Source organism: Tyto alba, unplaced genomic scaffold (assembly GCF_018691265.1).
Source record: "Tyto alba isolate M040663 unplaced genomic scaffold, T.alba_DEE_v4.0 Super-Scaffold_1000006, whole genome shotgun sequence".
NCBI lineage: Eukaryota > Metazoa > Chordata > Aves > Strigiformes > Tytonidae > Tyto > Tyto alba.
In genome coordinates this window covers 28,661,145-28,674,039 of record NW_024881272.1, presented here as the reverse complement: position 1 = coordinate 28,674,039, position 12,895 = coordinate 28,661,145, and the positions used below count along the sequence as shown (strand labels likewise).

At 41.4% G+C, this 12,895-nt stretch overlaps 1 protein-coding gene across 2 annotated transcripts in view; it reads left to right on the top strand.

Moving 5' to 3' along the window:
- RAB3B (RAB3B, member RAS oncogene family) overlaps nucleotides 1-12,895 on the top strand; it is a 59,430-nt gene that overhangs the window by 40,844 nt on the left and 5,691 nt on the right. For both annotated transcript variants that reach the window (XM_042785799.1, XM_009962881.3), the window contains exons 3-4: nucleotides 4,645-4,763; nucleotides 12,706-12,830. In XM_042785799.1, coding sequence (XP_042641733.1) covers nucleotides 4,645-4,763; nucleotides 12,706-12,830 — 244 coding nt within the window. The remainder of the gene's footprint in view (nucleotides 1-4,644; nucleotides 4,764-12,705; nucleotides 12,831-12,895) is intronic.

Sequence of the window (12,895 nt, the reverse complement as noted above, 5' to 3'; positions counted from 1 at the left end):
TATCTTGTCTCTGATGCTGACCAAACTCCAAACAAGGTGCAGAAAGCTACAGCATAGGTGTCACGATGTGACACTGAGCAGCAGGGGAGAAGAGGTCTCTCCTTGCAGCTGATGAAGCCCCGAAACTGTGGTGCTGGTTATTGGGGTTGACAGGGCCTCTGTTCTGACTCTGAGTAGCCTAAGCAAGGATGATGCTAAGTACATGCATCTTGTAGTTGTTGCCAACCAACTGGGCAACAGGTGACTCTTATTCTTACATATTACCCTTCATTAAAAAAAAAAATTCAAACGCACACCCAAAACAAAATCAAACCATAATTCTTTTCAAAAAATCAAAAGGTTTGTTTCTTTAGAGGCTGTTTGTCACATATGCTGTTAGAACAGTCGTGGTGCTGAGGGGATTAAATCCAGTACAGATGAGAAGTTCCAGTGACATTTTTTTTGAAATAAATAACCTGGGGCTGGAAATCTTCACTAGAAGAATGATGGTTCAGAATCATGGATTCTGATTTTTTCAGGCCTGCCGCAAAAAGCATCATTTGTCATTTAAAAACTTATGTGTTCCTGTGTTAAGTACCTTGCTGTTTCTGCTGAGACAGACAAGTAAATTTAAGAAAAGCTGGTTGTACTACTATCATGGATGTTTAGTCAATGTATTTTGTGCGTAGAGGGCGTGTGTACATAATGCAAATGCATTAGGTCTCTTTCTCCTTTGATAAACACTGAATTTTGATTGCTCATTAATGCAAAACCTTCAAATTTTTGTTTCAAGCTACCAGATAATGGTCTTGTGGGGGCTTTTAATTGTTTGCATCAAGGACAGGCGCATATGTAAGCTACAAAAAAACAGAGTTGTTAGCACATTAATGTAAATATACCTCACAGAGACCCTTCCGTGCTTGGTTACAACCAAGCTTCCTGCTTCCTCATCAGGGACAGCCAAGCAGGCTTCTGAACGCTGAAGGCTCAGGCTATTCTTCTTAGGCAATTGGCTAGACTGTTAATTAGAGCTACGCTGGGTTTCTGCTGATCCCTGCCTGTGCCTCATCTACTTGTCTTCTAATGAGTTTGTGGTCTACCTGGAAATCTTGCAAACAACTTGGGGGGTGGGGAGGGAGGAGAGAAAGCAATCTGTGTCAGTTATTTTCTTCATTAGATAAATGCCTTGCACATAAAAACCTGAAATGCTTAATTACCTAACACTTGTGGCATTTTAAACTGATGTAAGGGCAGCTACTGTAAATGCTGAAGAAACTGATCTCGGATTTTTGCAGTTTGTTTTATTTTACTGATGTTGAAGTATCTAGTATCTGGGGGGGGGGTGGGTGTTCACTGAAGCTAGTATAAAACATGGTGTGAGTCAAGAAAATTAAGCCACTTTATAGTCTAAGAAGCTAGCACAACCTGAGGAAGAAAAGCACTTCAGGGTGATATCACAAAGATTTAAATAGATTTGGAGAGATGCAACTAAAAACCTTTAAGGGGGGATGACATGCTCTGTACCTGTACAGTAAAACAGAGTGAGGAATCGATCAGTGACTCACAAAGAGATGATTCACATCTCTGCATTTTACCACATGGCTACCAGAGCAAGGTTATGAATAAACTTTACATACCGTGAAATACAGGATGCCTTTTCCCGACACACATTCCCTTCAATAACCTGAGAATGCAGGCACCTAAGTATATGCTAATGAATATGCCGATTACCTTCCTAATGAAGTAAGTGCACTGTCCACCAGAGAACAGGTTATGACTAAGCAAATGCACGTAGCCCTCTGGAGTTCTGTACCTCCTGCAGCCATGTCCCTGTCTCTCACTGACATATAAATCGGGGCCCACCACCCCACACGGGGTTTGCAGGCAGAATGCTGAAATTAACAAACCAAAATTACTAAATTTCAGAGTCAGGCAATAGCACAGTTTGCCTTTAACACAGATGAACTTTGTGGGGTGAGTCCAGTTCCTCCCTGAGCCAAGGCACTGTGGTGGTAGCAGGGCAGGCTGTGGAAGTCACCTTGGGAGTCCCTTGGGGCTGCTTCCCTGAGCAGCCTGGATATACATCCTCAGAGCTAATTCCTTGCTCTGAGACACTGTCAAATTCAATTTCTTTCAAAATTATTCTGCATGTAGCTAGATGATGTGTCTTGCAGTTGCTTACTGCCTTGTCACAGCTGCATGCCCTAAGCCAAAATGAGTGCTAGTTAAACACAGAGCAGAAAATAGAAGATGAGATTTGGTAGACAGAAGGGAATGCAGGTGTAAAACAATAATGCCGTAAGCCTGATAACTGAAGAAGCCTGACTTCCTGTGGATTTGTTTCTTTTTATTGGTTGCAGGATCTAAGAAGTTACTAATACTGATGTAGGTCTTTTTCCTAATGAGGCATGAAAAAAGCCTCTCTCCTGTGGATCCTTTGGTGTTAGAAAAAGATAAGCATTGCACACTTAAGCTTTTTTTCTTCCCCAGCTAAGGTATTCTTAGGGTCTCTCTTCTTCATCTTGCCAACTATTTTTGTGACATTTTTAAGAACATACCTTTGAGAGTGTTTCCCCTCAGTCAAATTTGATCAAAGGTCAGTAGAGTTATAATGAGCATGTACACATGCATGTGTGGAGACTGAGAATTTAATAAGCCTCATATTCTTAGGAAATCAGGCTAAAATAAAGCAACTATAATGTCTCTCTGAATAAACAGAACAATACTGTTGCTTCTGAGACTCACTTGAAGAAGTACGGTTAGGATCTAGTTGGCACGGCTGGTTTAGCTGTTCTGGAGATAAGCAAGGATGTGGTGTCAATACGAGAGTGCTCTGTGATGGACTTACCAATGACAGGAGAAGGAATAGTCAGGCTTCAAGGTGTCATCCACCTCATTCTGGTACTTCTTGTCAGGAGGGAACAGGAGGGCTTTCTCAGCCAGTGTGCAATGCCTCACCATGATCAGCCAGTGGACTACTCTGTCTTGAAATAAATACAGAAGTTTCAAGGAAAAACCCCTTATTTTTCTAGAGGATTGGTGGAGAAACAGCAAGATTCCTGCTGCATAATCTCTCTGCTGGGAAATTCACAGTGTGTTACAGCAGTGGATAGTTTCATGGTAGTGCAGTAGGCAGAACCTTTTAAGCAAGCTGCAGGGAGCTTATTTACAAGCGCTTTCCTCCTACAGAGAACCTCTGTGATATTCTGGTGCAGAACAACAGGCAATCATTGATTATTTTTTTTTTTCCCTTTTCGTAGACTGGCTAGCATGTGTTCTGGAAGGGCCAACACTGTCTCTTGCATGCAGCAAAAACAAAGCTGCATGTATGGGAATGATGGACAGGAGGATTTTAAAGATGAGTACTTTCCCACCAGCTGCACCTTGTGTGTTTTCTGGGGTTGTGGTGATGTGCTGTGTCTGATCACAAATCGGTTCTATACTCCTGTAAGAGTGCTCTACATGGATTTATTTTACTCCTCCAACTAGCTGTGTGATTGATGAGTCCTTTAGAGTCTTTTTCTCTAGAGAAGAGAAACTTTAATCACATTTTAAACCAGTGGCAGTAAATGATTCCTTAAGTGTGGGTTTTGGAGGACTAAAGGAACATTCATTTCAGAACTGCCAACCCATAAGAGTAATTAGCAGTCAACCCTCATGCTGAACACACATTTTAAAGATAAGGCTTTTTGCCTGCCTGCAGCTGTTTCACAGAGTTGCCGTTTTCCAAAAGATGGATGAAATGTGTTTGTTTAAATGATAGATACTTCCTGAATGAGAGATACATTAAGCGCATGACTTCTCTCGGTTCAGAAGACAGGTCCAGATGGAACGGATTGGCTGCAGGACTGCTGATCTGATGTAGAAATATTCCTCAGTTTAAGAGCAGGCACCCAAAATGTGAGGAATAAATGCTGTTGGCATCCAACAGATGGTAGTTGACATGTTTTCCAGCTGTCACAATTCTTGCAAAATTCTTCTGTCATGTATGCCAGAGTTTCACCTTTCTGCTGCCAAGCTGAATATACAAATGACAGCTGCAGGTAAAGGTATTCTACAGCACTCTAAAGTTGAAGAGAATTAAGCTGAACCAACAGAAAAGGATTAGTAGATCTTGAATTAATATGTGCACCTTAGACACTGTGATTGGGATATTCTACATTAAATTCACTTTGTAGAATAATTTTCATTGCATCAAGTCTTGTGTTTTCTCTAACCTCAGGTAAGAACCGAGTCACCCGCAGCATCTATCTCAAGGTCACTTCCCTTACTGTGACACTAAATTGCAACGCATAAATGTCTTTTGCCTGGTACAGTCCTGGGCTGTTTTCTATTGCCTCTGCTTTGAAGTGTCAGCTTTCAGTGAACTCTGCTAACATTTTATTATTGCATGGAGGCTGAGGCAGAGAAGAGCAATTAAAGGGTTGACGTCTTGATATTTTTTTAGTAGTACATGTGTCAAAATGCATTTAACAAATCAGAGTTGATGCAAAAACCCAATTAACGCTAAGATGTAAATAGAGTTAATTTCAGTTGGGAGCAAATGAGAATTTTAAAATTTATAATAACAAAAAATGAGTGTTTTATTTTAGATATAGGACCTAACTACAACTCTTGTTTCTGAGAACTGAAGGCTTAAAGCCTAAATATTTCGTTCTGTTCCAGGATACAGCTGGGCAAGAAAGATACAGGACCATCACTACAGCCTACTACCGAGGAGCCATGGGCTTCGTCCTCATGTATGATATCACCAGTGAAGATTCCTTCAACGCAGTGCAGGACTGGTATGAAATATTGTTGTTGTTGGGTTTGTATGTTTTTGGCCAATTCTCTCCTTGCAGTTGTTTGTTGAGAATGTTAGACATCCCGCCCCCGTCAGTGCTTTGCATACTCGTATTCCTTCCTCTTCATCTAAACTCTGGGATAAATAATTTGGTTTTTTGAACTCTTCTTAGGAAAAGTTCTACAGCTTCACTTTAATGAAAAAGTTATAATTCAAATATAGTAGTATATTACTGAAGGTGTTGATTTTAGTTCTAATTTATTGTAAAGAAATTAATCCTTTAGCGCATTATTTGGGCTTTCTGGCTATGCTGCTAAAACAATCCAGTTTAACAGTGGTTGTTCAAGTCAAATCTCATTTAAAATCTAATAAGGTTAAAAATTTCCAAACTTCCTTAAAAGTGATTTTTTTTTTTTTTTTTTTTTTTTTTTTTTTTTTTTGAACCTACAGGTATGGACATATGGAACAATATTCACATTGCCTAACTTGAGATACTTAAAAATCTAACTTTACCAGTTTAAAACTTGCAAAGTTTAAATTAGTTGTAATAAGAGGAGGAAGAGCAAGGTCTAGGACAGAAAGCAAGCATACCCCTTGGAAGGGGCCTGTCTATTACCACTAACTACAGAAATCACCTGAGCAGCTCTGTAAGGCAGTGCTCAGTGTGGGATGGTGGGATAGGGGAGGAGGAGTTACCTATTAAATGGGAAGGGTAGGGACTTAGCCCTAAAATTAGGTATGAAATGGATTCTCAGCTCTTATAAGCTTCTCTGGCTCCACTAAATTCAGTATAAATGCAGAAACATCAAAAAAATTATTTCTAGACTTTCTGATGACAAAAAGCCAGGAAATAATTTTTGCTTACAGTGAAAAAAGAAAGCACCAGGTCAGTCACATAAAAAACTTCACAGCAATATCAAAACTACGTTGGTACACAGGCTTGTCTCCTTGACATGTCGGTGTGCACTTCCCCTTCCCCTCCTGGAGGCTCCCATTGTAGCTCATGCCACCTCTGGGGAACAAACTCATCTTGCCCCACACTGTGATCTGAGTTTGGAAGCGGGGCTGCGGCTCAGTCCTTCTTCCTGCTCTGCTGCCTTCCAGACATGTACATGAACAGAGCATGAGGAGTCGTGGTCTTCCCAGAAGAGCACGTGCTGTTGCGGGGGCCGCGGGCAGTGCCTGCAGCCCCCTCGGTGGTACCTGACGAGAGGTGTTTTCTCAGCAGGGACTCAGCACAGTGCCTGGAGTGAAAACATCCGAAGCTGCTGCTGTGAGGTGGTGGCCACAGGTCCAGCACAGAGGAGCAGAAGGCTGGACTCTGTTGCTGGAGCTCACGCTCTGATATGGCATCCTCTCAAAGGGACACTAGACTCTCTGTAGGAAACACAGGGCGTGGGGAGGCAGGGGAAAGGCTGTGTTAATCCTCAGAAGTAGTACCCCTGTGGCTCCCCTCAGATATCTTGCAATCACTTCTATTTGTTACCCTGTTTGCTGTATACTGCAGATGGGTATAGTCAGTGTGCAGAGAAAGGCAATGCAGTGGTTAATGTAATCTCTCAAGCCTGATAGATTGATTTGCAATGATTTCAGTGACCTACTGGGAGCATGTGACATATGCTGGCTATGGCACTGGCTCTTAGCATCCAGCTCAGTCTGGCTTTTTGCTGAACACCTGTTCTGTATCCCCTTATCTAGGTTGTAACTCAAAAGCCACAACAACATGGTTTGTTGTTTCTAGTAATTTGGCCTTCTTCCAAGGCTGCCCATTATTTGTTCTTGCTGTCCGCTGAAGCAGTTGGTCATGATCATCACATCTAAAGAGACAGTCTCTGCTTTCACCCCATCTCCAGTATCATGACACCATGCTGCAGAAGGTGAACTGCAACACCTTCCCTGAGCCGTCTGTCAGCAGCTAATGATAGGGGAATATATTTGTTCCTTGCTAGAAACACAAACCCAAAGGTTTTTCCAAAACAGGCTCTTCCATATGGCACACCCTCCACCAAGCTCAGATGAAGCTTTTTCTGCAAGTGTCTGCACAGGGATTTTTTCTATAAGAGTGCAGGTATATGAGCTAGGATAATATCTTTCACTGAACTGGAAATATTTTCAGCTTGGTTCCCTGATGAAGCAAGGTATATATGGACACACAGTTCATCTACCTGTCTGATTGTTGGTTCTGCTCTAGTAAATTTTACTTAATCAGTCTTAACTTAGCCAAAAATACCAAATCTCAGTCTCTGAGCTGCTACTATTTTAAGTTTGTAAAGGTGAAGTTTAACGTAAAGCTTTGTATTGGAAGTGGTCTAACCTCTGTTCCATCCAAGGCAATGGTGCAAGGGTAAAAATTTGGAAAGGTCAGCTTTGTGCATTTGACTTCATGTCTTCCTGTGCCACAGGGGCTGCATCATCAATGTCATTGCTGAAAGCACCTTGTCAACCAAAAGACAGAGGTGAATCATCATTTTATTTTTACTCTGTATGTCAGGAATTTTTCCAACCAGTTTTAAGATTCTGAGCCCAGATGATGTAGTGTGGCAGATAATATCAGCTTGTGGTAGCCCATTTCCTCCCTTTCTGAAGCTTGTCCACAGGAGGGATAAGGACTGTGGCAAAGCCAGCATCGCTGTGCCAGCAGAGTCCTCTAGTGGCAATGCAGCTAAGAAATGTTTTTTTCCCCAGTCTGCAAAATTGCTTTCTAAACTTCTGAAGGGTCAAGAATTGGAAACAAAAGCTTGCCTGGTGCTGCTGCTGCTATAACAGCCTCTGCCATTTACTATCATAGCAAGTAGGTGGGATTTTTTGTTTTTCACCATGCTGGGTGATATGCTTCAGAAAAGCATTTTACTGGACCTGGTCTTCAGTCAGGAACTGTACTCTCTGTGGAAAATTAAGATGGCTACTACTTGACCTCCTTTAGCTCAGAGTCTTTATCTCCATGAGTAAAGTCCTTTCTTCAAGTCAAGTGTGAGAAAGCAGCAGCATGCCCAATGATAAAAACAGCCCTATCAGTCCTGCAGTGCTTGTGCTGGTGAGAGGATGGAGTGGCAGCAACTGGGAAGCTGCAAAGGCTGCAGAGTCAGTAGCATGTCCCTGCTGCTCAGCCCTGCCTTGTCCCGTCCATCACATGTGGCTAGGACAGCCTTCCTCTCTGCCTGCTGTGCCCAAGCGGGAGGACCTCTGTAAGAGTGAGAGGGCTGGAGCCAGAAGGGAGGTGGTCTGGTGGGAGGACAAGTGCCTGAACCGCTGCTTCTTCACTAATGAAGCTGTTACCCTCAGTGGTGTAGCTCGTGGATTCCCAGGAAATGGCAAAGTTGCAAGCTGCTTTTTACCTTGCAAGGCAGCTGTGGCCCAGTATGTGAGTTGCCTCTCTGCTTGCAGAGGTTTAGGTGAGGCTACAACAAACCATCCTAGTTCTAAGACCATACTTCAACCCTCACTGAAATTAAATGGGGTATCCACCTAGAATATATGCAAAAGCTAACAGCAAAGCTTATCCCAGGTCTTCTTACATCCTGCAAGCTTCCAGAAATTACAGCAATTAATCCTACACATCCTTTCTCTCAAGTGTCCCACTATCCTAGCTGGCTAGTGATGCATTTTTCAGTGTCCAGCCCAGTAAATAAAGAATACTGTTAAGTTGAATGTTTTGTCATAAATGCAGCATGATGCAGCAGATTAGCTGACCTTTTAGACATTGAGCATAAATCAGCAGTACTCAGTTAATGTGAATTAAATCCAGTAAGGAACTTGTTAACATTCCCAGTTACTTCTAAAACAGCATGTGTGGATGGAATTTGAGTGTTACTTTGGCATAAAAAGATGAGTAAGCCATCTGCCATGTGATCATGAGACTGGGTTCATAAAGCAAATACATTCAAGTTTAGGAGTATACCTCAATAAAATAATCAACAACTAAAATATGAAGTGATGCCCCTTCCACTAACTTCTGGCTGCTTTCCATCCCAGTCCATTCTCTTTGACTGGTAAGAATTTCCCACCTGAACATAATTCCTGGATCCTAAAATTGTACCTATTCACAAAACCTTGGAATGGGTTGAGTTGTGTACAGCAGTGATCTCTGTGTTTTACAGTAGGATAGCCTCCAGTCTAAAGCTTGTTCCTTCTTGCTGGTGCCCTGCCTGTTGCTGCTTAGTGATTCAGGTTTTTTAAGATGCTGTGTAAGCAGGCTGTCAACATGAACCTCAGCCCATCTCACTGCTTTCTCTTGTAGCGTCTCTTCCTGCAGAGTTCCCTACAGAAAACAAGCCAAAAGCATGAACAAACAGCTGAACCAGAGACCTAGCACTCCAAGTAAGCTCTCACCCATGACAAACTCTTACCTTCTGTTGAGCTCATCAGGGTGTGCACAGATCTCAAAATTCATCTTCATAATTACACTGAAATTATGGGAAGCTAGTCTTGTGTGAAGTCAGCTCTCCATCAGAGAGAAGTCTTTTCCCTTCTAGACCTCTCCAGCACCTTAGAGCTTATATCTTCCCTCTAGTTGGGAAATTGCCATAGCAGGTTGTGCTCACTAGCCTTATTATTTTCCAAGCCTTGTCATGAAGCTCCAACGTCCCCTCTAAAACTGCCTCCTGTGTACGTAAGGTGCAATTTACCTCTCATCTCTGGCTCACTGGCATGTGACTGTTTTGACAGCATACTGTCCTGTCCTCACCTGCCCACAATTGTGGAAAACAAGACTATCTCTTCCAGTCTGCCATATGATTTCTTCCTTGGGTGATCTTTTTACCGCACCCTTCTTATGGGTGGATGTCCTAAAGAGGATTCTGGTTTCCTTTGTGTCACTCCAGAAATAGTTCTAAACCAAGTAAAGGCGCTTATTCTCCTGAATGAGGAGGAGCATGGCTGTATATCAAGTATTTAGACAAGCTCTCCAGGTAGTATATAAATGTGAGGTACAGTCTTTCTTTCATTCACATACATGAATCATCCTAATTAATGATAATTATCTTAAAGCAGCTTCCTTCACTGGGAAAAGTACAGCAGATTGTATGAGAAGACCTAAAAGATTAAGCTTGAGTGATTTTTTCCTTACAACAGTGTGGCAACAGTACAGTCAGGTTATTTTAGAAGAAAAAGCATAAATGGGCAAAAGCAAAGATGGATTTTACCTGTAAGGTGAGTGAAAGGGTTAACTGAGCTTTCATGGCTTTCAGCTCAGTTTTTAGATTTTTTTAGTAGGCTCCTTTGACAGTTATTATTTCACATAGGCTTGATAGTCTTGTGTGTAGATAAATCAGTGGTTTATACCTCATTTGAAACTGTACTGAAACTAGAATATTCTCAGCATTTGATACTGTAAAGTAAATAGATCATATTATGGAAACTCAGCTTTTGACAATCTAGACAATTTCATAGAAGGGAAGAGAAAATTGGTTAAATGTAACTTAAATTTAAATGATGGCTGGGTTCACAAATCATCAGCTTGCTTTATCTTTAAGGCTGATCTATCCATGTAACTGTGAACCTGAGACTATTTTTCTTCTAACTGTGAGGCGTAAAAACCATGCTTTATCATTAATTTGGGGAATTCAGCACAAATAAGGCACAGCATTGTTATTGTGTCACAGAAATATGTTTTTCCCAGTGTGTATATTGGCCTGCCCTGATAGTTGTTGAAACATCACAATTGCACAAGCCTTTTAAATTATTTATTTACCTTTCCAAAAGCTTCTGGAAATCTGCTGCCTTTCTTTTTGTGTGGGGATTAGGGTTTTTCAGATGTTCTTCTTCATAACTTTTGTTTGGTTTTATTCCTAATAACATGTAAATGGCAGTATTCTGCAAGAGAGGATCTTCACGAACTTGTACAAAATAAGGAGAAGGATGAGTTTATGTGGGAGATCCTTCATACTTTTTTCTTCTTTTTAATTTTCTAAGTACTTCTGTTTAAATAGCTAGGATTTGGCAGTGTGTCCCCATATGACCCCTCAGGGGCTGAAATTAATCCGGAGAGAGGACTGAGAGTCAGACAAGAAGCCTGGATATGGGTGTTTTAAATTGAACCTGGGAAAACTTTCTTTCTCTTTATTGCTTATAGAGGAAGACCAGGGAGATTTCATCTTCCTGGGCTTTTGGTTGATTTCTGAGGTCACCCCCTTCTGATGAGCCATGAGAAACCGTAGAGTACCACATAAACTCATCATGGACTCATATTGGCTCTCACAGGACTTGTCTACATGGAGGCACTCAAAAGGATAAAAGTGGAGGAGCCAGAATTGGAATTGGAGTGAGTGCCTTTCCAGAAGGACACTGAGAGGAGTAAGAAGTTTCAATGCACCAAGTCTTTGTTTATTTTTGCATGTTGCAGTAGGGGTCTGGGCTTGTGCAGTGGGCTTGGTTTAGGCGTATGTTTTCCAGTGCAATCCAGGCAGGCTGCTGCTTAAAGGCGAGTTGTACAGTGAAATGACCCACTTTTTCATAGATACCTGTGGAGTAACATGACTGGCTGCTTTCCATGGAAGAGGCAAGTAAGCAACTCTAATTAAAAATTATCATTAGTAGATCAGGGCTGGAGGCTGCTGCTAATTTGAAAGAGAAGGAGTCAAGTGCTCTATTGTTAAGGGAGTTCAAACAAACTAAACAGAAGTAAAAATCTGAGGGGAATCCTGGCTCTCCTGGGAAATAGCAGGTTTGCCTGAAACTGTAGTGTCCTGCATGGAGGGTGGCAAGTAGGGACAAAGAGCGGGAAGGTGAGTTAGGGAGGGATGGAGGAGGAAAGGAGTATATTGCTTCTGGCAGAGCAGCTTAATTACCTTTGGGAAGGAGGGAGTCTTAAAAGATAGAGCTGACTTGGTGAAGATAAAATAGGTTGGGCCAGCTGGAAAAAAATGGATGAAAATAAATGCTGACAAGCTAATACCATTCTGCTGCTGGCTCTGTGACACCCCACCGAGGATGGTGAGAAAGGTCTGGCCCTTCAGGATAAATACAAAAAAAATAATCTTCTGCTTTGTCATAGAAAAACTATAAAGAGGCCAAATATAAGTCAGACTCCTGAGATCCACAGCTCCACTCCAGTTTCAGCACATGAGCCACAGAGAGAGCTTTAGAAGCTTTAAGTTCATCCCAGTGCTCCTGCTTAAGCTCCCATGCACTTGATCCCTCTGTCATTGAAGTTACCGTTTGTCTGATACTTGCTGTCTGTCATTGCATCTGCTCTTTCCTGCCTTAGGTATCACTTAATCCTGATGGGTTCAAGTATTAACTCACAGAGCCTTACCTTGATCCCATATCTTCCTAATTTGATAATTTTCTGTTTCTCTTTAGCAATTGTTTGCATGTTTCTATGCAATTTTCAGTCTCCATGAACCATCTTCCTGTTCAAGCAAAGATGACTTGATGCTTCCGTTTGACTCTCAAAACACAATTTCTTATGGTGTTACTAAAACTCTGCAGTAAATGTGCTGCAGAAAATGAGCATCTTTTTTGTCTGCTCTGAATTATTGTTGTTATGTGTTTAACAAGAAGTTGTAAATCTAGTATGAGGTGTGTATCTATTGTATGGCTTTCTCTATAGGGACAATATCCTTAAGAGGTATAATTGATTGTTGTTCCTCTGACAGATTACAGCTGAAGGAGAATAAGCCTTAGAAGAATGTTTTTTTGTCCCTGGACTTCAAAAATTACTCAATTCAGCTTTTTGTCTGGATCTCATGACCTTTAAAACACTTGCAAAGTCTTAACAAGAAATTTTATTGTTGCAGAAAGTTAAGGAGTAGTAAGATAGAATGATGCTATAAACTACATGGTCTGCATTCTTGCTTTATGTGTAAGCTTTGTTATTTTCTTTTAACCAACATAGAGCCTTGAGATGTTTGTTGTCATTAATGGTACTTGTTTTCATACTTAATATATGATTGTATTTTGGCACAGCTGATGGGAAGTTAACAATCTTTTTTGGCCTGCTGTAGGGCCACACAAATTAAGACTTACTCCTGGGACAATGCACAGGTGATTCTGGTCGGAAACAAATGTGACATGGAGGATGAAAGAATTGTTCCTGTGGAGAAGGGGAAACATCTGGCAGATCAGCTAGGTACATGTCACAGCTTTTCTTTCTATTCTTTTTCCTCTGCTTCTTTATACTGTGTTCTTTTTAGT